Genomic DNA, 17,967 nt, shown 5'->3' on the forward strand with positions numbered 1-17,967 from the left:
GAAAGCCCCCGAGGATGAAACAAAAAAAAGAAACACCCTTTTTTTCCATTTGTTAAATTTGCTGTAAAAAAACAGCCAGGTAGATTGACTGTTGTCTAGGAGTGACTCAAACAGAACCAGTACTTGTCTGTGTCTCTTATATTCTTTAAAGAATATTTCAGAAACTGCTTATTGACACTGTAAATCTGCATCTGGAGGAGTGAAGACAAGAAAAACTGGAGGTAACAATAAAAGCAGGACATTAAACAAGGGATATCCAGACATGGCCTCTAATTTAAACATTACAACAATTTTATGCCACTGACGGTAACAAAATAACCCAAAACATGTTCACAAGGAAAATATATTCACATCATATTGCATAAATATGTGCTGGAATGAGGTTAATGACTATAGATCAATAAAATCTCTCTCCCAGTATGGGCCGTATGTGTCATGAAATGAGCCCCAGTGCTCAGTTACGGATGGGGATAAAAAAAATAAAAATAAAGACAGTTACATGAGTTTAAATCAGTTCCTCTGTCATCTGAATATCTTCATTAATGGATATAAATTAACCCCAACTTCAAGGGGCTGTACTCTGTATTCAGAAAAGACAGTGGGCTGGCATTGTGTGTCACCCCACACACACACACACACCACACACCAACCACCCACACACACACACACACACCCCACACACCCACACACACACACACACACACACACACCACACACACACACACACACACACACACACACACCACACACACACACACACACACACACACACACACACCAGTAACATAGATCAAATGAGTTGTTTGCTGCCATATTAATGTTCTAAATTTGAGTACAGCCCCTTTAAGTGGTACAGGTCACGTATACTGCAGCTTTACAAACGCATGTGGATGCTACACAAATTGCATGCAAAGGATGCATTATCTATGTACGATCCTCTAAATTAGAATAATATTAATAATAATAATAATACTTTCATGTCGTAATTTACTCAAGTGTAAAACAAATGTCGTTGCAAGCAGAATTCAAGTAAAGTATCATATTAGGAACGGTTTCATTGTGACCACTAAATGGAACATATTAGCACAATATTCCTTAATGTGATGAGCCCAAAATACAAGAGGTACCTAATGTATTGTACAGGTCAATAACAGCAGCACAGACTGATCACTTTTATGAGCCAAAGAAAAGCTCTGTAACTAAAAGTAAAATAAAAAAATTGACATTGGCAAAATATTCGGAGTGTAATAATGTAGGGAAAAGGAATATTGGCAAAGAGAAAGTAAAGAGGTCAATGCATGAAGTTGTACAACTCAAAAGGTGAATGCTGCTCAACACTGGCCGTGTTCAATAGGACAAAACGTTCAGAGTCTATCCGTTAGGAGACATTATAATCAAACTGGAACTGGTGTGTTTGTAAATAAGTTGCTCCTGTGAATGTTTGTGCCCTATTGAAAGTGCCTGAGTGAGATATGCAAACACAAATTGTGGGAAACCAGCCGCATCCTCTGTAGTAGTGTACAGTACATGTAGAGCTTTGGAAGCTTGGAGTTGGAACGCAGATAGCCACGAGACAGAGTGTGCGACCATGGCGCCAGCTGAGGTAGTAGAGTTTGACTGAATATGAACTTCCCAGGGACCCATGGTGGCAGCTTGAAGAGAGAGGTGTAGCTACCGGTAAACCCGAGTCACTGGGGTGGCGGAGTGGACCAGAAGGGAGGGGGGCGGTGGCTACAAAGTCCCCACTCCTGTCACTGAAGGTCCATGTGCAAAAAGATTTTTGTTTCCCCTCAAAGGAAGTATAACTGCTCCTACTAGAATGAACTGTTAAATCTGCTAGCACACAGACAAACAGATAAATCTCTTTACAACATGCTTTTATGTCATCATCCATACAATATGAAACATTCTCCACCCTGTTCCCAAGGTTTTCTAAACTGTAATAAATTACAAATTGAAGTAGTTTTTTGCTGTATTTAACAAAGCAGTCTGTCTTTGACGCTGTTCCACACAGAAGAAGCTGGAAGTAAAGCAGCTAGGAATGGTTCACTGTGACCATGGCAGCTTGATGGCAGAGTGCAGAGGTTAATGGTGCTGCCAGAGGCAAGTTGCCTCCCACCCCCCCCCCCACTAGTTGCCTGGCACTTTTAGGGCAGCTTCATGAACAGACCGTTATCAATGGAAGGAACAGGCATAGGGCAGGGGAACTGAAAGAGACTCATGTCTGCCGTGAGGGCAGCCATGGCAGCAGGATCGTGCTCTATCTGTGTCCTCAGAGCAGGATCGATCTTCTCCAGCCGTCGCTTGATCCTCTTCGCCTCCCTCTCGCGGATCAGCCTGGCCTGCCTCTTCTCTGGCGTTTCGTTGGCCCTCTTCATACGCATGGCCTCCCTGTCCCTCTGCAGCCTGCGTGCCCGCTGCTCCTCTGATTCCTGCATCCTCTGCATGCGCTTGGCCTCGCGGTCCCGCAGCCTCCTCAGTTCCCTCTCATCTTCCGTTTCACATGCCCGCTTGTTCTTCTTTGCGTTTCGCTCGCGCTCTAGACGTTGCATGCGGGCCTCCAAGGGTTCGTTCTTTCTACGCAGGGCCCATTTTCGCAGCGGCGACTGGGCGTCCACTAACTGCTGATAGGCCATGCAGCTGTTGCACACCAGCAGCACTCCGGCAGGATACACTTTTATAGGGCTCAGGATGTCAGGGATGGGAGGAAAGCCTGAGGAAGAGGAGTTAAGAGCATCGGGCATTGATGCAAGTGATGGCCCTTCAGACAGGAGGCTGTCGGGCAATGAGGGAAAGGAGGATCCTTGGTCAGAGACTGCGCATGGTCCTGAGCCGTGACATGGTCTGGGGCCTTGACACTGGCTCAGGATGTGGCCTGGTCCCTGGCAGGTATGATGGGTTTGACATAGATTGGGGTTGGGGTCAGTGCTTGACAGGGGTGAGGGACCTGACATGAACTGGGGCCTGGTCCGTGGCAGGAGCAAGTGCTGTGGCCCGGGCTGGTCATGGGGCTGCTAGAAAGGGACATGGAACAGGTGTCACTTCCATCTGGGACATCCATCATGGTTGTGTCAAGGACATCTTTAAGCTTCTCCCTAAGAAAAGAACAATATTAATTAGCTGGTCAACATAATAATCCCCTTATTCATGTCTGGAGTCTTTCTTAGCAGCATTACACCCCTGATAGAAAATGTTCTTCTTTATTAATATGACCTCTTGATATCCACATCCCTTTGTGTATGTGCAATTCTTTTCACTGGCCTTAGTAAGACACAATTCTAAAACAGCTTAAAAGGTGAATGCTTATTTTAACTTTTTTTCATGTTTAAACTTTCTTTGTTTAGACTTATGTTTAGTTCTCAAGACACATATCTGGGCACAACCATCCATCTCCTACATACTTTGATAAATTCAAATCTTACAGGTCCACACTTAATGAATTGTGTCCTAGCTACAATCACCAGTCTGCATCAAAGGCTAATAAATACATCAATTTGTTGTATGACAGCTAGCATAATAATAACAGTGAAGGGTACACCACAGACGTATGTGTGGCAATTAACACTTTCAGATGCCTTATATTTGCCACTATCCAACAGCTTGTAGCTTCTAATCACAACCCTTTCCGTATGGTCACATGTACTTAGACAACAGTTAATGCTGACTTCATCTATCAAGCTGCAATGATTGACATGATCTGAAACTATTTAGTCCAGTGGGGGAAAAGGCAACTCATTTTGACCATGTTGTTTTAGAGATAAGCAAGACACTGTGTGAGAGGAGTTTGGCACACTCTTAACGACTCAAGCAGAAGTGACTTGAAAGCACTTTTGGAACAATACATCTGAATGCAAGGTGCTTTAAAAATGACTTTATTCACAGTTTATTAAGGTTAAGGTTTTCACACACAACTAAGATGCAGCTTTTGTACATCCATGCTCAGTTTATACATACTTACTGTATGCTGTTTTACTAATAGAACCACCTGACTAACTATTGTAGCTCATGATATTTTTCTTTGTTTCTCTGCTTTTACATAACAGCTTCTACTATGTGTCCTGACCTTGCCAGTGCTGCAGTGTTTATATCTGAAACGTAATGGTAGTTGCTAAGCAACATGCACGTTTATTTCCATTTAATCTGTCAATGCAGTACTAATTTTGTGTTCTGCATCCAGCCTTATCTCATACTTTGAGCACCCCTACTCCATAGGGTTCCAGTGTGCTGTATTAAAGACCTATTTTCACAATTCATTTTCAGAATGTAATTTTTACAGATTTGACTACCTTGTTAGATGTACAAATAGAAAACCAGTCAATCTAAATATGTCTTTTGACACTCTTTTTTAATTCATTCATTGCCCTATTTACAATTATTTCTCCTGCTGAATCAGTTATGTCTTCTGCCTTTGTCATATGCTGATAAAGGGATCTGTTGATGAGTTACTGAACCCTTAGATCTTGTTTGAAATGTTTATATAATTAATACAAAAAAGAAAAAGCAATATCAAAACCGTAAAGCACTGTGAGGAAAACAATGTATTTGGTATTATTGATTTATTATAATTTGTAATTTATTTGTCTCATCTACTTGACAACTGCTTAATTCAACTGCTTAATTATAGATATTTTATTCTTTTGAAGTAAAACCGAGAAACGTTTGGGTTACAATAACGCATTTACATCTATAACATTGCATCCAAAATATATGTATACTTATTCCTTTAAAAGATGAAAGCAATATGCATTAAAGACCCGAGACAAGAGATACAGTAGGGAGGAGCCGAACCTGTGGAAGTTGTTGGTGTCTGTGAAGCGTGCGCCACAGACAGCGCAGTTGGAGAGGCGGTCCTCAGAGTGGATGAGAAGATGCCGTCCAAGCGAGCCAGGCGAACTCAGGGCTCGCCCACACACTGGGCACACATAGCTCTTGCTATTGCTCATCATTGTCGTGTGCTGTTAAAGACAAAAAAGCAACACAGGTTAAGAACAAGAAACTGGATAAAAAAGGACACTTTAAGGTTATTTTGGGGAATTTTAGGCATTCATATGACAGGACAGCTGAAGACATGTAAAGGGAGAGAGAGGGGGGATGACATGCAGCAAAGGGCTGAGGTCGGAGTCGAACCCAGGCACGCTGTGTCGAGGAGTTAACCTCTATAAATGGGCACCCACTGTACTAGTACAGTGCCCATTCAAAATGTGCCCATTTAGAATGGGCCGATTGCTCAGCCTGTGGTATTGCTGCTTGTAGCATTCTCCAGAACCAAAAACTACCCCAAAATCACTTAAAATAACTCCACATTATGCTACCCTAATTTTAAACTCTTTAGACATGAAGTGTAATCTTTAAGGTTGGCTGGTAACCTGGTAAGGTTGGCTGTAAGCTAAATCACATTTCCTCTAGCCACAGCTGCCAATGTAGCACTGTTTAGTTGTTCTTTCTCCTGGACATACGAGCCCATCATGTTTTGTCGTTTTGTTATTTTTAATGTGGCCTCCGCTCGCGTGGAATCGAACCCTCATCTAACTCATGAAGAGACAGAGGGAAATAAGCTGCATTACCATTTTCGGCCACATCAAGGGGTCAATGAGCAGGTGGAGCTCTTTCAACATTTAGGTTGCTGATGAGGAAGACAGTATAGGCCTTATGTTTAGAAAAAGTGTTTACATGTGTGAATGAGTCCACTTTAGAGGCACAGGTGAAAGGGGGATCTGATGGAGTTTGTCATCAAATCATTTCAATAAAGTTTCTTGAACCACTCCTGAAGGGATTTTACTACTACTAGGAGCAATATCTTTTAATACATATATACTGTACATTCAGTACTATATGTCCGTGGCATGCTGGAGAGTGGTGGGAAGAAGAATAAATGACAATTCAGCGTTGCTGACTCAGAATTTAATCAGAAAATACCACAATTGAAATATGGAGTAAAAAAGAAATAGTTTTTGTTCAACTACACTTTTAGTGTTGTCTTTTTCGTCAACGATATTGCATATTGATATTGCATGTTGATATTGCCATAGTCAGCGTTTGATAACAGCGGTGTCTCATCTCATCAATATAATCTTTAACAAATTTACACTCCAGTAGAGGTGTTGATTTCCAAACACGGCCACACCTATCTACACACTGCTGCAGAGAAAACTACGCAATTAAGTTATGTTCTGCCTCTGTTTAGAAGTGGTGAATTTAAAACTCACAGCAACGTAATACGATATAGCATATGGCTTTTGCTTGATCTTTAGTGTTGACAAATGGCTTTTTATTGAGTTTCCTCTTAGCAAAATGCTCTGAGTGAATTTAAGCCGGGCTTTTATTGTGCGCATTTTTTCCCAACCTTTTTCAACACAGTTGCAATGTTCCTGTCAGCTATCTGCTCGTGCTCCAGGAAAGTAAAGAAAGGTTTGCTTGGTAGCCTATATCCAGCCATCATGTAACGTTGGAAGCAGCAAACAGTGACCGGTGAGTCAATGCCGGTGAATCCTCCCCCCCCCCCCCCCCCCCCCCCCCCCCTCGCTGCTGTACAGAGCTGGTCAACGGCCACGCAGCATGATGTTCACACGCTGCGTGCTGCGTCAGAAGGTTTTATTTGTATTATTTTTTTTAAAGTCAATTTTTTCCTAAACCTTTGTTTGTTCGGCCATTTGGTTTTATACACAGTTTTTAATATCCAATATCCATTGCTGTTCAAATTACTCCAAATTCCCAACCCCACATTCACTGGGTACCCAGGAAACCAAGTGTGATGTAGATTGGATGAACGGTTCATGAGACACTTCAAAGACAGAACACACACACACACACACAACCACACACACACACACACACCACACACACACAACACACACACAACACACACACACACACACACACACCACACACACACACACACACACACACACACACACACACCACACACACACACACACACACCACACACACACCCCTACTTTAATGATGGTTAAAAATAAATAATCAATTGGTGGTGCGGATGTAATGCACAGTACTGTACAGGCTAATAAACAAAATAATCATTTATCAAAAATGAAGAAAATATTTAAAAAAAAGCTGGTGCCGTTCACAATATGCTTTCTTTTTTAATGCTCTAAATTGAATATATATATACATACATGACAAAATGTTTTGAGAATAAAGTCTATAAGAAAAACAGGACATTTTACATAGTTACAAATCATTTAAGCAGCATTCAAATGTGGTCCTCAGTGTCAAGAACTAGTCTAAGAACTAGTCTACTACTGTAGCAGTATTGCCACTGTCCATGCGTTCAACACCAGTTAACAGGAGGACACTGTTGTAATTGCTCAACATTACAGTTACAGAATGCACACTCATCTTTCCGCAACTTTAAGTGTAAGAAGCACAAACTGCCTGACATTTGCAAAAAATATTTTTTAATAAAAACATGTACAGTGTTGATTGTGTCAAATCTGCAAATGCTGAAGTATAAATCGGCTCTTGAATGTGAAGTGAGGCCTCACAACCATACAATGGGAGTGAAAGTGTGGATTACTGTAATATGATAGATACAGAACCTGGAAGAAGAGGTGAATCTGCAACTGCAAAATTCCCAAGAGCCATCAGCAAATATATATTAATTGTCAAGATATGTGGCCCTATATTTATTTTTTTTTTAATGTAAGACTCTTATGTAGTTACATGATAAAGTAAGCACTAGATCATACAATTTAACACCTTCTCCTTCTTAACCAGCATTTCACTAAATTACTGATGATGAAAGCTACTTATGGGCTTTAAAGGTGATGACCCACCTCTAGCTTACTGGAAACAGACTGCAATAAACGGATCTAAAGCTGCATGGTTCTGGTCTAGAGTAGGACACGCAAGACAATGTTCTTCTCACCTGGTAGACATGGGAGATGAGCTTCTCAGGGCTGCTGAAATCCAGCGTGCAGAGAGGACAAACAAAGTTGCTGCCGTGGTCTGCCCCTTCCTCGCTCTCCTGAGGAAACCAGGCACCATTAAAACCCCTTTCAGAAGCAAAACCAGTGCTGTATACAAAGCAGACATAGCAATGTGCTCGGATTTTATGTCCATTTTGACAACAATTATAAAAGTAAACATAGACTAAAACATATACTTAATTAGAAGATTTCATGTAAAGACTAATGCTTGACAATGTAACTATATGTTTTTTATTTCTCGCTGGGCTTTTGTGGAGTCACTACTCACTTCACGTTTCCAGCTGGAGCATTTCTACTAGTGGTAGCTGGTGATGTGTTGAGTGTGCGACTCATTAACAGTGACATGATGCTGTGTGCTTTCACAGAAGTGACTCACGCACAAGCTGAAATACAGAATATTTTCAAACAGAATGTCTTGGCACAAAACATTGGCTGATACCAGGGGTGTCCTGTTAAAGTCCATTACATTTAAGTTTAAGTGCTTGCCTTTTTTTCTTAATTGCGTATTTTGGTTAACATCCCACAGAAGTGCTTAATGATTATCACCATTTTAAGATATTTTGGCCGCAAAGTGAAAATATTTTTTTTTTCTGTTTTGACATACTTTAGATCTCAAGATTAGTAAAATATTCAAAACAGATTTTTAGGAAGTTTAACAAATACAAATTTTAATCTAGGCAAACAAAAAAGGTGACCATATAAATGGTAGCTATTTGTATATGTGCACTGCAGTACAACTAGGGCTGCACGATTATGGCGATATTTGTTGATTTTAACCAAAACAAATTTATTGTCACATATGCTATTTATAACTGCTTTCACATCCATATTGTGCTAAATTCCTCTTATGTTGAAGTTGTATTTCGTACGCTTGTTATCTACCAGACGAAATATCAACGCGGATTTCGGGACCTCATTTACTCATTTACTTAAATGTCTGCGTTGCTCTCTGATGTTCCAAAACAGACGTTAGAATAGTTATCATGAAAAGAAAACACTGTGAAAATGTCTGATGTAAGAGATACCAGTACTTCCTGTTGAGCCCCCACAGTAATTCAGTCAAACGATCTAATGTTTCTCTAATGTGCAATTCATGAACTGTGAATTCACAGTAAGTACAATACAGTAACTGAGGTTAAACCTGTTAAAAATGCAGCATATACTACAGTGGCATAGGTTCCTAGACAGAGTTGACATCTCTATCCAAATTTATATTCACATCAACTGCTGTTTCACCTAGCGGATGAGAGTTGAAGAAAAAAAACTCTGGCTATTATGTTTATCATTTTTACAGCCCACACAAGTCTTGCCACATGTGATGTACCACATATCCCAAAATGAAATTGGGCACCTACACAGTGACACAGGGCAGATCCATGTAAATAATTAATGTCTTGTTTGTATGTTCATGCCCCACCACCAACTTCACAGTACAATGGCCTATATTGTAAAATATAGGCAGTACTTAAACAAATTAAAGATGAGGAAAAATACTGTCAAAGAAATAAACAAATCCACTATGAACAAAAAGTGGCACAATCTCTCACCTCTTTGACGCCCGCTCCTTGTAGGCGGCACTGCGTTCTCTTGGTGCTCATGTGGTCGTCAGCGGAGGTGTTGGAGGACGAGTCCTCACCGTGGTTGTTAAGGTCACTATCACTGTCTTCTATGGAGGCAAACACAGCCCTATCAATACAGACAGACAACAGAACACAGAGCAGGGCTTACTCTCACTAACACCCCTCAGTCCGAGGACGTCCCACAGAGCCCATCCAGTCCTCCCCTGTCTAGTCTAGTCCTGTACCTGAGATGCTATCCTGCTCTTGTACTTCCTGGGAGTTGTTGCTGCAGCATTCACTGTCTTCTGTGAATTCGTCCCTGCCATCCATGTTAATAGTGTGCTGAAGTCCTGTAATGCCTAAAGTGTGGAAAGGCCCTGGAGAAAGAAAGACAGTAGCAGTCAATACGATAAGTGTTTCCAGTGAGAACAACGACCTGCTCTTACTGGAGTGGGTGGGTAATATGACAATGTAAATTTTCCTAACATCAAAGATTTTTTTTACATTATGTGGTATCTATCATCTAACATCTCTGGTTATATTAGACCCATTATTGTTTAAGAAAATCCCTAGTATTGGTTGTTGATAGTACAATAAACGTATGAATCTATTAATCAATGTACAATTTTAAAAACTACAAGTGAAGTTTGCAAATAATGCAGGATTTTAATGTTTGTAGTTGGATAAAAAGGTGTGGGCCACAATTTCCTGCATACCATGAACTATTCAGAAAGAACATAAGTGTGTCTACAGAAAGCAACATGGCCTTGCACCATTGTGGCAGAACCTCCTGTTGAGGAATTGATGTGTTTTTTTTGTTTTAAACATGTTGATATATAATTTTTAAACAGGTCAATCAATAAGTCTGTTTTAATACAGAAGCCACATTTTACCAATACATTGTATCCAGCATTTGAGTGCTTTATCTCCATGGCAACATAGAACCAGCATCGACTGTCAAAGCATACCACAAGAAGGTATGCATTTTTCAACACAGTGCATTAGTTCATAGCTTAGAGTTCTGTTTTACCCACACACATAAAAAGTTAAACCTATTATCAGAACAGCGGTCCACCGAAAAAAACAGTCCCAGATAGTAAATTATTTATATAATTCTACATTTGGCTGTTCAACTTTTGGGCTCCACTCTAGACGTGGACCACAAGAACGCCTGCTGGTTAGGCTGCACATTCAGACAAAAGAAACTAGGTGCTAGACATAAGAACATGTAAAAAACAAAAAAAACAGAATTTAGACACTAGATAATGCTGGTATGAACATATATTTGAATACAACCAAGTGGCGTTTCGAGTGTCAACTTTGGGTCTTAGACGTCACTTGGTGTTAATTAAATACATGTTCATGGGAGCATTATCTAGTGTGCTGACTATATCTTTCTGTGCTTTTATATGAACCATCCGACACTGGAACATAATGAATGCTAAGCCAGCACGACAAGCGTGCATGCACACAGACACACACACACACACTTAATTTGCATCCCAACCCCCACTTTTTCACACACATATACTCTCACAGATACATGCTAGCTCTGTTCAACAGCCATGCTGCAGTCCCACGGGGGATGCAGCCAGCACTCTTTTCCTCTAGCTAACGGCCTTGCTACACAGTGTGTTTCTCTCTCTCTCTCTCAGTACCACCCACACACTGAACAGCCTGGCTCGCCCTCTGTCCTCCCGGCTTGTATGTTGCTCTGACTACTTCCATATCTATACCATCAGCTCTGAGGGGGAGGATAAAGCTTCATACCATGACAGCCAATATGTAGCTCATTTAATTCCTTATAATGCCACTCTTTGTTTTATTGCTTTGTTGGTTGCAAGATTCTGCAAAATCCCTTCACTTTTCTTATTATCACTACACTTGACCCTGTAAACCTGTATTTAACTGCCAACATTGCTTCACTGGAAACAGTTTTATTGGAAGCTTCTCTTGCACTCATACATAAGGACATCCCACTTCAGATCACTAAAATGAATGATAAATTAAAATCCAATTTTTTCTTACATTGTGTTCTCTCCTTTCATTAACACAGATCAGAGATGTGAGAGAGATCCTGACTTCAGTTACCTGAGACTGGCAGAAGTAATTACAGCCCTTGTCACAATCCTGAGGTATTGTGCGCACGCACGCACGCACGCACGCACGCACGCACGCACACACACGCGCTCTCTCTCTCTCTTTCTCTCTCTCTCTCTCTCTGAGTGTCTGAGGTTTGTCATTCTACTGTTTAGCTACTGTCAAAAAGTTAGTATGTGAACACAGTTTGGGCACTTTTCCCATAGAAATCAAAGCATTCATTAACACTGGAAGAATGGGTCGGAGTATTGAACTATGAACTACTACAACAAGCTGGCTTCACGGCACATAGCCAATGATTGATGTGTGAGAGATACCCATCCCCCCACTTCTAGGGCTCTGTCTGTACATCTGTCTCTCCTAGCTCCCTCCCTCCCTCCCTCCCCCCCCTCAGTCTCTGCCACTGTGATGTTATCTCTGAGTCTGTGTGTCTGTAGGCAGGAGGTGACGCAGTGTCTGACTGAATCCAGACAAAGAGACAAACTCATCAGCCAACAGACACATAGAAGAGGGAGAGGGGGGGGGCAGTGGGGGGTGGAAGGGTAGCATACAAAACAAAACAGACAAAAGATAGAATGCCAAAACTCTACTCAAACACCAAGCAATGGGGGTCCTGTTGAATTCAAAGCCCCCTCCTTCTCCTTTTCAGCCATCGTCCCCTCAAAAAAACACACACACACACACCACACACACACACACACACACACACACACACACACACACACACACACACACAACACCACACACACACACACACACACACACACACACACACACACACACACACACACACACGAGAACGAGGATGGTGGGCCAAACATCTAATCGATAATGACTCTGATTAACTGGTGACCTATTATTGCAAAGAAGAAGGTGAGTTGATTACCTATTTGTTCTCTTTTGGGAAAACTTTCTCTGGTTAGTTTGGCACCTGAAGTTAACCTGTTCCTCCTTGATAACTTCAACAAATAATCACAGATAATTTAAGAAACATTTGGGCTGAGCTAAATTGGTAGAAGATTTAGGAGAAAACATCTTTTCATATTAGATTAAATGTAAGTCCAATTAACTAGCTTCTGTGCTAACACATATGTACACATTGTATATATTGTATATATGTACATATTACAGACAACTCTCCAAGAAAGAGTCTTTCTGATTTTTTACAATAACATATGCATTTATAATGTTGAACATGCTGATGTCTATTTATATTCAACCTAAAGACACAGCTACTTTACTCCAAAAACTTTACATAATGCTGTTCTTCTTACTGTTGGTGTGTATTAAACTCAAGGAGGAACACAAAGCTAGACAGACCGCACTTTTGTGTTATTGTCTGGAATTCCCTCTGTGTGTGTGTGTGTGTGTGTGTGTGAGAGCCAGTCTGCCTGTCAGACTGTCTCCCTGCCTGTCTGGTTTGTCAGTCAGTCTGTCTGGTCTGACCCTCTCAGGGGGCACAGCTCTGTGTTTGGAGTACATACCTCACAAGAAAAGAAAAACAATCAAGGCACCGCAGAGGAAAGTCAAGGTAAAAAACAAAATGTGCCTGAACTCACACTCCAGGGACACTGCGGGAGGTATGGCTTGTCAAGTCTAAAAAATGTCTTGCCATTTGTCCCAGCATGAAGTGCACCTACGCATGCCAGCACTACATTGTATCAGGCCCTCCTGAGGGTTTTTAGCTCCCACTAGCCTGGACTCTTGTAGAAGTGTTACAGAGCAACAAATGAGCTCATTAGTTTGCAGGGATTATTGCAGTCTCAAGTGGAAGATGCATTTCAACAGCAGTTTTAACAAACTATGTTTAGAAAGGCGGGCTGCAGCATGCATAACTTCAGCAGATTAAGGTGGGCAATCCCCTTCTGTGGACTGAAGCGTGTTTAAGAGGTCAACATGCTGTCCACCATAAAGGAGATCATGGGGGGAAGAAGGCCAAAAGCCAAAGCACTGAAAAGGATATCAATAGTGTATTTACACCATGGGTCTCCCCAGTATTCCTTGGTTTTAATAAAGTTAATTTTGTATTTAGTTTACCAATATTTCATTAGAATATGAAATGGGATGCTACAATTCACAATAGTGTAGTGCCAATGAGGTTACATAGGACAGACATGCAAAAGGACAATATTCCATTTAGAAAACCCTCAATATGAGAAAATGTGTACAAATAGACTTATTGTAGCAAGTAATACTTTAGTTATCGCATATTAAAAAAGGGAGAAAAAGAGACAACAGAAACCTTCAACAATGGTCAGATGCACATATTTTGAACAGCTAAGATTTTACTTTGTTTTTGCCAATTACGTGCTCTGTGGGGCTGACTTGATTATTATCAAAATAGGTGCCTATTTCTTTTCTGTCAATCCACTTATTGATTAATTAACTGAATGTTTCAACTCTTCCGCTCTATATTGCATGCACTGTGTGTATAAGAAATGCTTATCTCCTTTGATCACCATTTAACAATATGCTAGTTGTGATGAGACTCTGGGTCGGATTCCTTCTTAACAGCTGACGTGCTTTTGCTAAAATAATCTACAGAAACACCTTATACCTTAAAAACAAAACCCAGAAGCCACAAATTTGGTTGGTTTCAAGCCCTGTCATATAGGCTCACTACAGGAAGATACAATCACAAGGCTTCTTGTGAATTTTAGTCTACTTCTACAAATTGTGGTATAAATTACTGGTCATCCCAACATGCAACTAAAAGTTTGCACACATTATCAACGTCAAAAGAAAGAGATTTACACACATATGTTGCACAACCGTGTACTAAGTTTGGCACAAGATCAAGGTGAGGAACATTACACATTATCAATAAAATAATTTCAGTTTTATCAAAATTACAGCTACTTTTAAGTAACTATTGAATATTTACCAGAGGTGTGCTAGTTTGCATGTTTTTGATTTTAATTCTGTAGAATTCAATAGAATTTATATTCATTCTATTGTATTTACTCAAAGTATGATTTAGGAAATAGGTGTTGCTGTCCACTTACTTTATTCTTTTGTTTTCGTACATGTAACTATGCCAATACAACTACTTAAGGGGCCATTGTGGGGAGAAAAATCACCAATCAGCCAATAGAGACTTGTACTGTACCCTCATACAAACTAAAATGAAAGTGGATATTTTTATGTGAGTTTTTATTAAAACTCAAACCTAAAAAGAAAATTCTACAATATTGAAATGTCAGCTGCTACCATAACACTCTAACTATATAATATTGTATGTGATGGTATGTCATGACAAAATCCTGTCTTTGGTTCAACACATCTACATGAATCACACAGCACTACAGCGGGCACCAAGGAAAGCAACCGACACGCCGTTAATGCAGGTCGCTACAGAAACAACAATAATTCACCACATCACTGTGAAACACACCGAGTATCGACGTATAATGGACGTGACATGGATAAATAGAGCGTGAAATAGCACAAGACGATACCTGGAATACCTACAGTTAACTTTGAAGGGGTTGGTCTGTTTTCGCCTGGACATATTATAGCCCACTCCCGGTAAAAACCTGGAATCTCCTCCAAACCCCGCACGGTTCCCCTGACACCAGTCCAGGTGTTTTCCGCACTGAGGGCACAGATGGTGAACGAAAGAATAATAGTAAAAAAAATGTGATCAAATCGTCTACTCGATCAGTAGAGTCGGAACCATAAAAAATAATAATAATAAAAAAAAAAAACGGATACATAAAAGAGTCACATTCTTGCAGGCAGCGGTTAATAAAAAAACGGTCTCCAGTCGATACGGGGATGTAAAATGATGTCCAAGCCCGACCAGAGAGCCACCGAGCGGCCCCGAGTTGCTCCGATCCCGAGCCGCTGGCATCCGTGCACTCACTGCAGCGACGCACGAGCTCAGCTGATCTCTCGAACGTAAAAGCCAAAGCAGGCGAAGCCAGAGCGAAGCTACACCGAACAGGATTGTGGGATATGCAGGGACGTTGGGGAGTTGACGCTAAACATGCTATGGTGCGTTCACGTCGTGTTGGAGTAAAAGCGACGGTCTAAAAAAAAAAATATATCTAAATAAGGCTCTGTCATACTTTCATATGTAAGATATGTGTGAGAGGAGCATTTTATGTTCATTATTTTTTTTGTCCAAAATAATCAGAATAAATTAATGCCAATTAAGAGCAGTCTGTTTTGGATATATATATATATATATATATATATATATATATATATATATAATATATATATATATTATATATATATGTTATTATTATAAGTAAAGTAATCGATCTAATGTAAGTGGATATAGTAAGTACATGTTAGCAACCACATATTTAAGGTGGTTGAAAGTGCTAAAACCTAAAACCAGTGCTTAACACAAAGACTTTTGATAATGATCTCTTAACTTGGCTAGTCATTAATTGTGACCAAGTTATGAACAGGGCATTTTACACTTGTCAGTGCTCCCTGGTGGAGAAACCGCGCAATGGTGACACTGTTTCTAAATGACTACAATCATAAATATTGTCATTTCTGTCGTTACATTTTTGTGTCACTTATCAGCTACAGCGCTACGGATATAGGTCCGGCATTGCAAGACTACTTATCAGCCCAAAGCCTAGACAGATACTGTCTGATTTACTGTATCTGGGATTTGTCATAACAGCAGATAAAATGAGGGCACTAGTGTAAATGAATCTGATTCATTCTGTAGAAATTATCTGGTATGTGTCTTGCTAAGCAGGGTTGATTTTTAAGTGTCCATTCTCCCCAATTACAAACATGTCTTCAATTCAATGACAACTGTTCATAGCATAGATTACCCACAGTAACCATTTTAAGTGATTTCTTTTTAATGTTGAAAGCAACAAAAAATCTCAGATATCTCAAAACCTGGCCACATTAATCCAACACCATCAACATGGATCTATACCACAATACATAACTGACAACTTATTATATGTAATTTGGTCAAACCAACCCTTTAAACTGAAGTCGCTGCTCCAGATTTGACACAGCAAAGACATAGGGCAACGGTGTATTTCTGCTGTGTGAGACAGGCCTCAACAGTGGATGAATGGTGATTGGAGTGTTGTTTGTCCACCCAGGTGATAAGCCTCTGAGTTGGCAGGTCAAATATATGAAAAAGTGACTTGGTGGGTGTGGACTTGTACAAACACTGGCAAAGTGTTGATTCATACACCCTAAAGTGTACAGTAAGACTGCCATTGCTGCATAGTCCAATTCATGAAATGTCTTGAAGCTAGACAAAATAAAGCCTTGTCCAAAAGGAATGGCCACATTAAATTAATTAATTAAATTAGCATCCCATTATCTGCTTAACCTTCTGCCTTTTTCTACCGCAGTCCAAAGAGTTTATTGGACATTTTTGATAACGCAAATACCCATTTGTTAAGTAGCACTGTGATGAACTTGTGACTTGATCAAGGTGTCTATCTTCCACCTGGTGTATGCTGGGATAGCTTCCTGCCCTCCTTGAGCTCGAATAGTAATATGTATTATCAATGTATTAATTCATTTATACAATGCCTTCATGTAGCAAATCACAGAAATCAAGGCCCAAACCCCAAGTTTCTGAATATTTTTCTGAAAGATAAGGCTAATGACATCTTAACATTTTTCAATGCTAAATATACATTTAACACGTCCAACAATCCTTATTTCATAGAAATACTTTGTGCTGTAATTTGGTTTTAATGGGCTTTAATAATCGCTTTCTACTAGAGACGCTTTGAGAATTCTAAAAACTACAAGTTTGTATCTTCAAGCAATTTGGGAAAAGGCAGATCAAATGACTATGATAGAAATGTAATTTGATTAATACAAAATATTTTTTTATGTGATGTGAATACTATTGGAAGTATAGGCCTATATTTATATATAGCCCTATATTAAGCTAATTTCCACCTCTGATTACCCATTCAGCATAGTCTCTGTTTACTCAGTCAGTTTTATAATAATTTAATATACATAGCCCTATATATAATTTAGTATCTCCGTCCGTACAGGGACTTGGCTTGGGATCTGGAGGGTCGCCGGTTCGAGTGACACCCCGTGCGGACCAAGTACGGAGTGTAGACTGGTAGCTGGAGAGGTGCCGGTTCACTACCAAGGTGCCCTTGAGCATGAACCCCCAACTGCTTGGGGCACCTTTAATGGGCAGCCCCCTCACTTGGACATGGTATCTCTCCATTAGTGCATGTTTTTGTCCTGGGTGTGTAATAACTAACACCAGAGTGTAAAAAATGTAATTCTGCAATTTTCTTGTGGTAAATCTTCTATTTGATTACAATGAACTCTAAAACTATCCCAACTTCACCTTATTTTACCCCATACTCAGTTTAAATATGATCTGTATC

The 17,967-nt window shown here is 40.2% G+C and overlaps 1 protein-coding gene across 1 annotated transcript; it reads right to left on the reverse strand.

The window, feature by feature from the left end:
- Positions 1-1,425: 1,425 nt before the first annotated feature.
- znf821 (zinc finger protein 821) lies at positions 1,426-15,524 on the reverse strand. Its single transcript, XM_032519278.1, is given in 7 exon segments — positions 1,426-2,926; positions 2,929-3,095; positions 4,789-4,955; positions 7,889-7,987; positions 9,497-9,615; positions 9,754-9,885; positions 15,080-15,524. Coding segments are annotated over 7 exon segments (1,503 nt in total). The 5' UTR covers positions 15,120-15,524; the 3' UTR covers positions 1,426-2,147.
- Between the last annotated feature and the right edge of the window lie 2,443 nt (positions 15,525-17,967).

This window comes from Etheostoma spectabile, chromosome 1 (assembly GCF_008692095.1).
Source record: "Etheostoma spectabile isolate EspeVRDwgs_2016 chromosome 1, UIUC_Espe_1.0, whole genome shotgun sequence".
Taxonomy (NCBI): domain Eukaryota; kingdom Metazoa; phylum Chordata; class Actinopteri; order Perciformes; family Percidae; genus Etheostoma; species Etheostoma spectabile.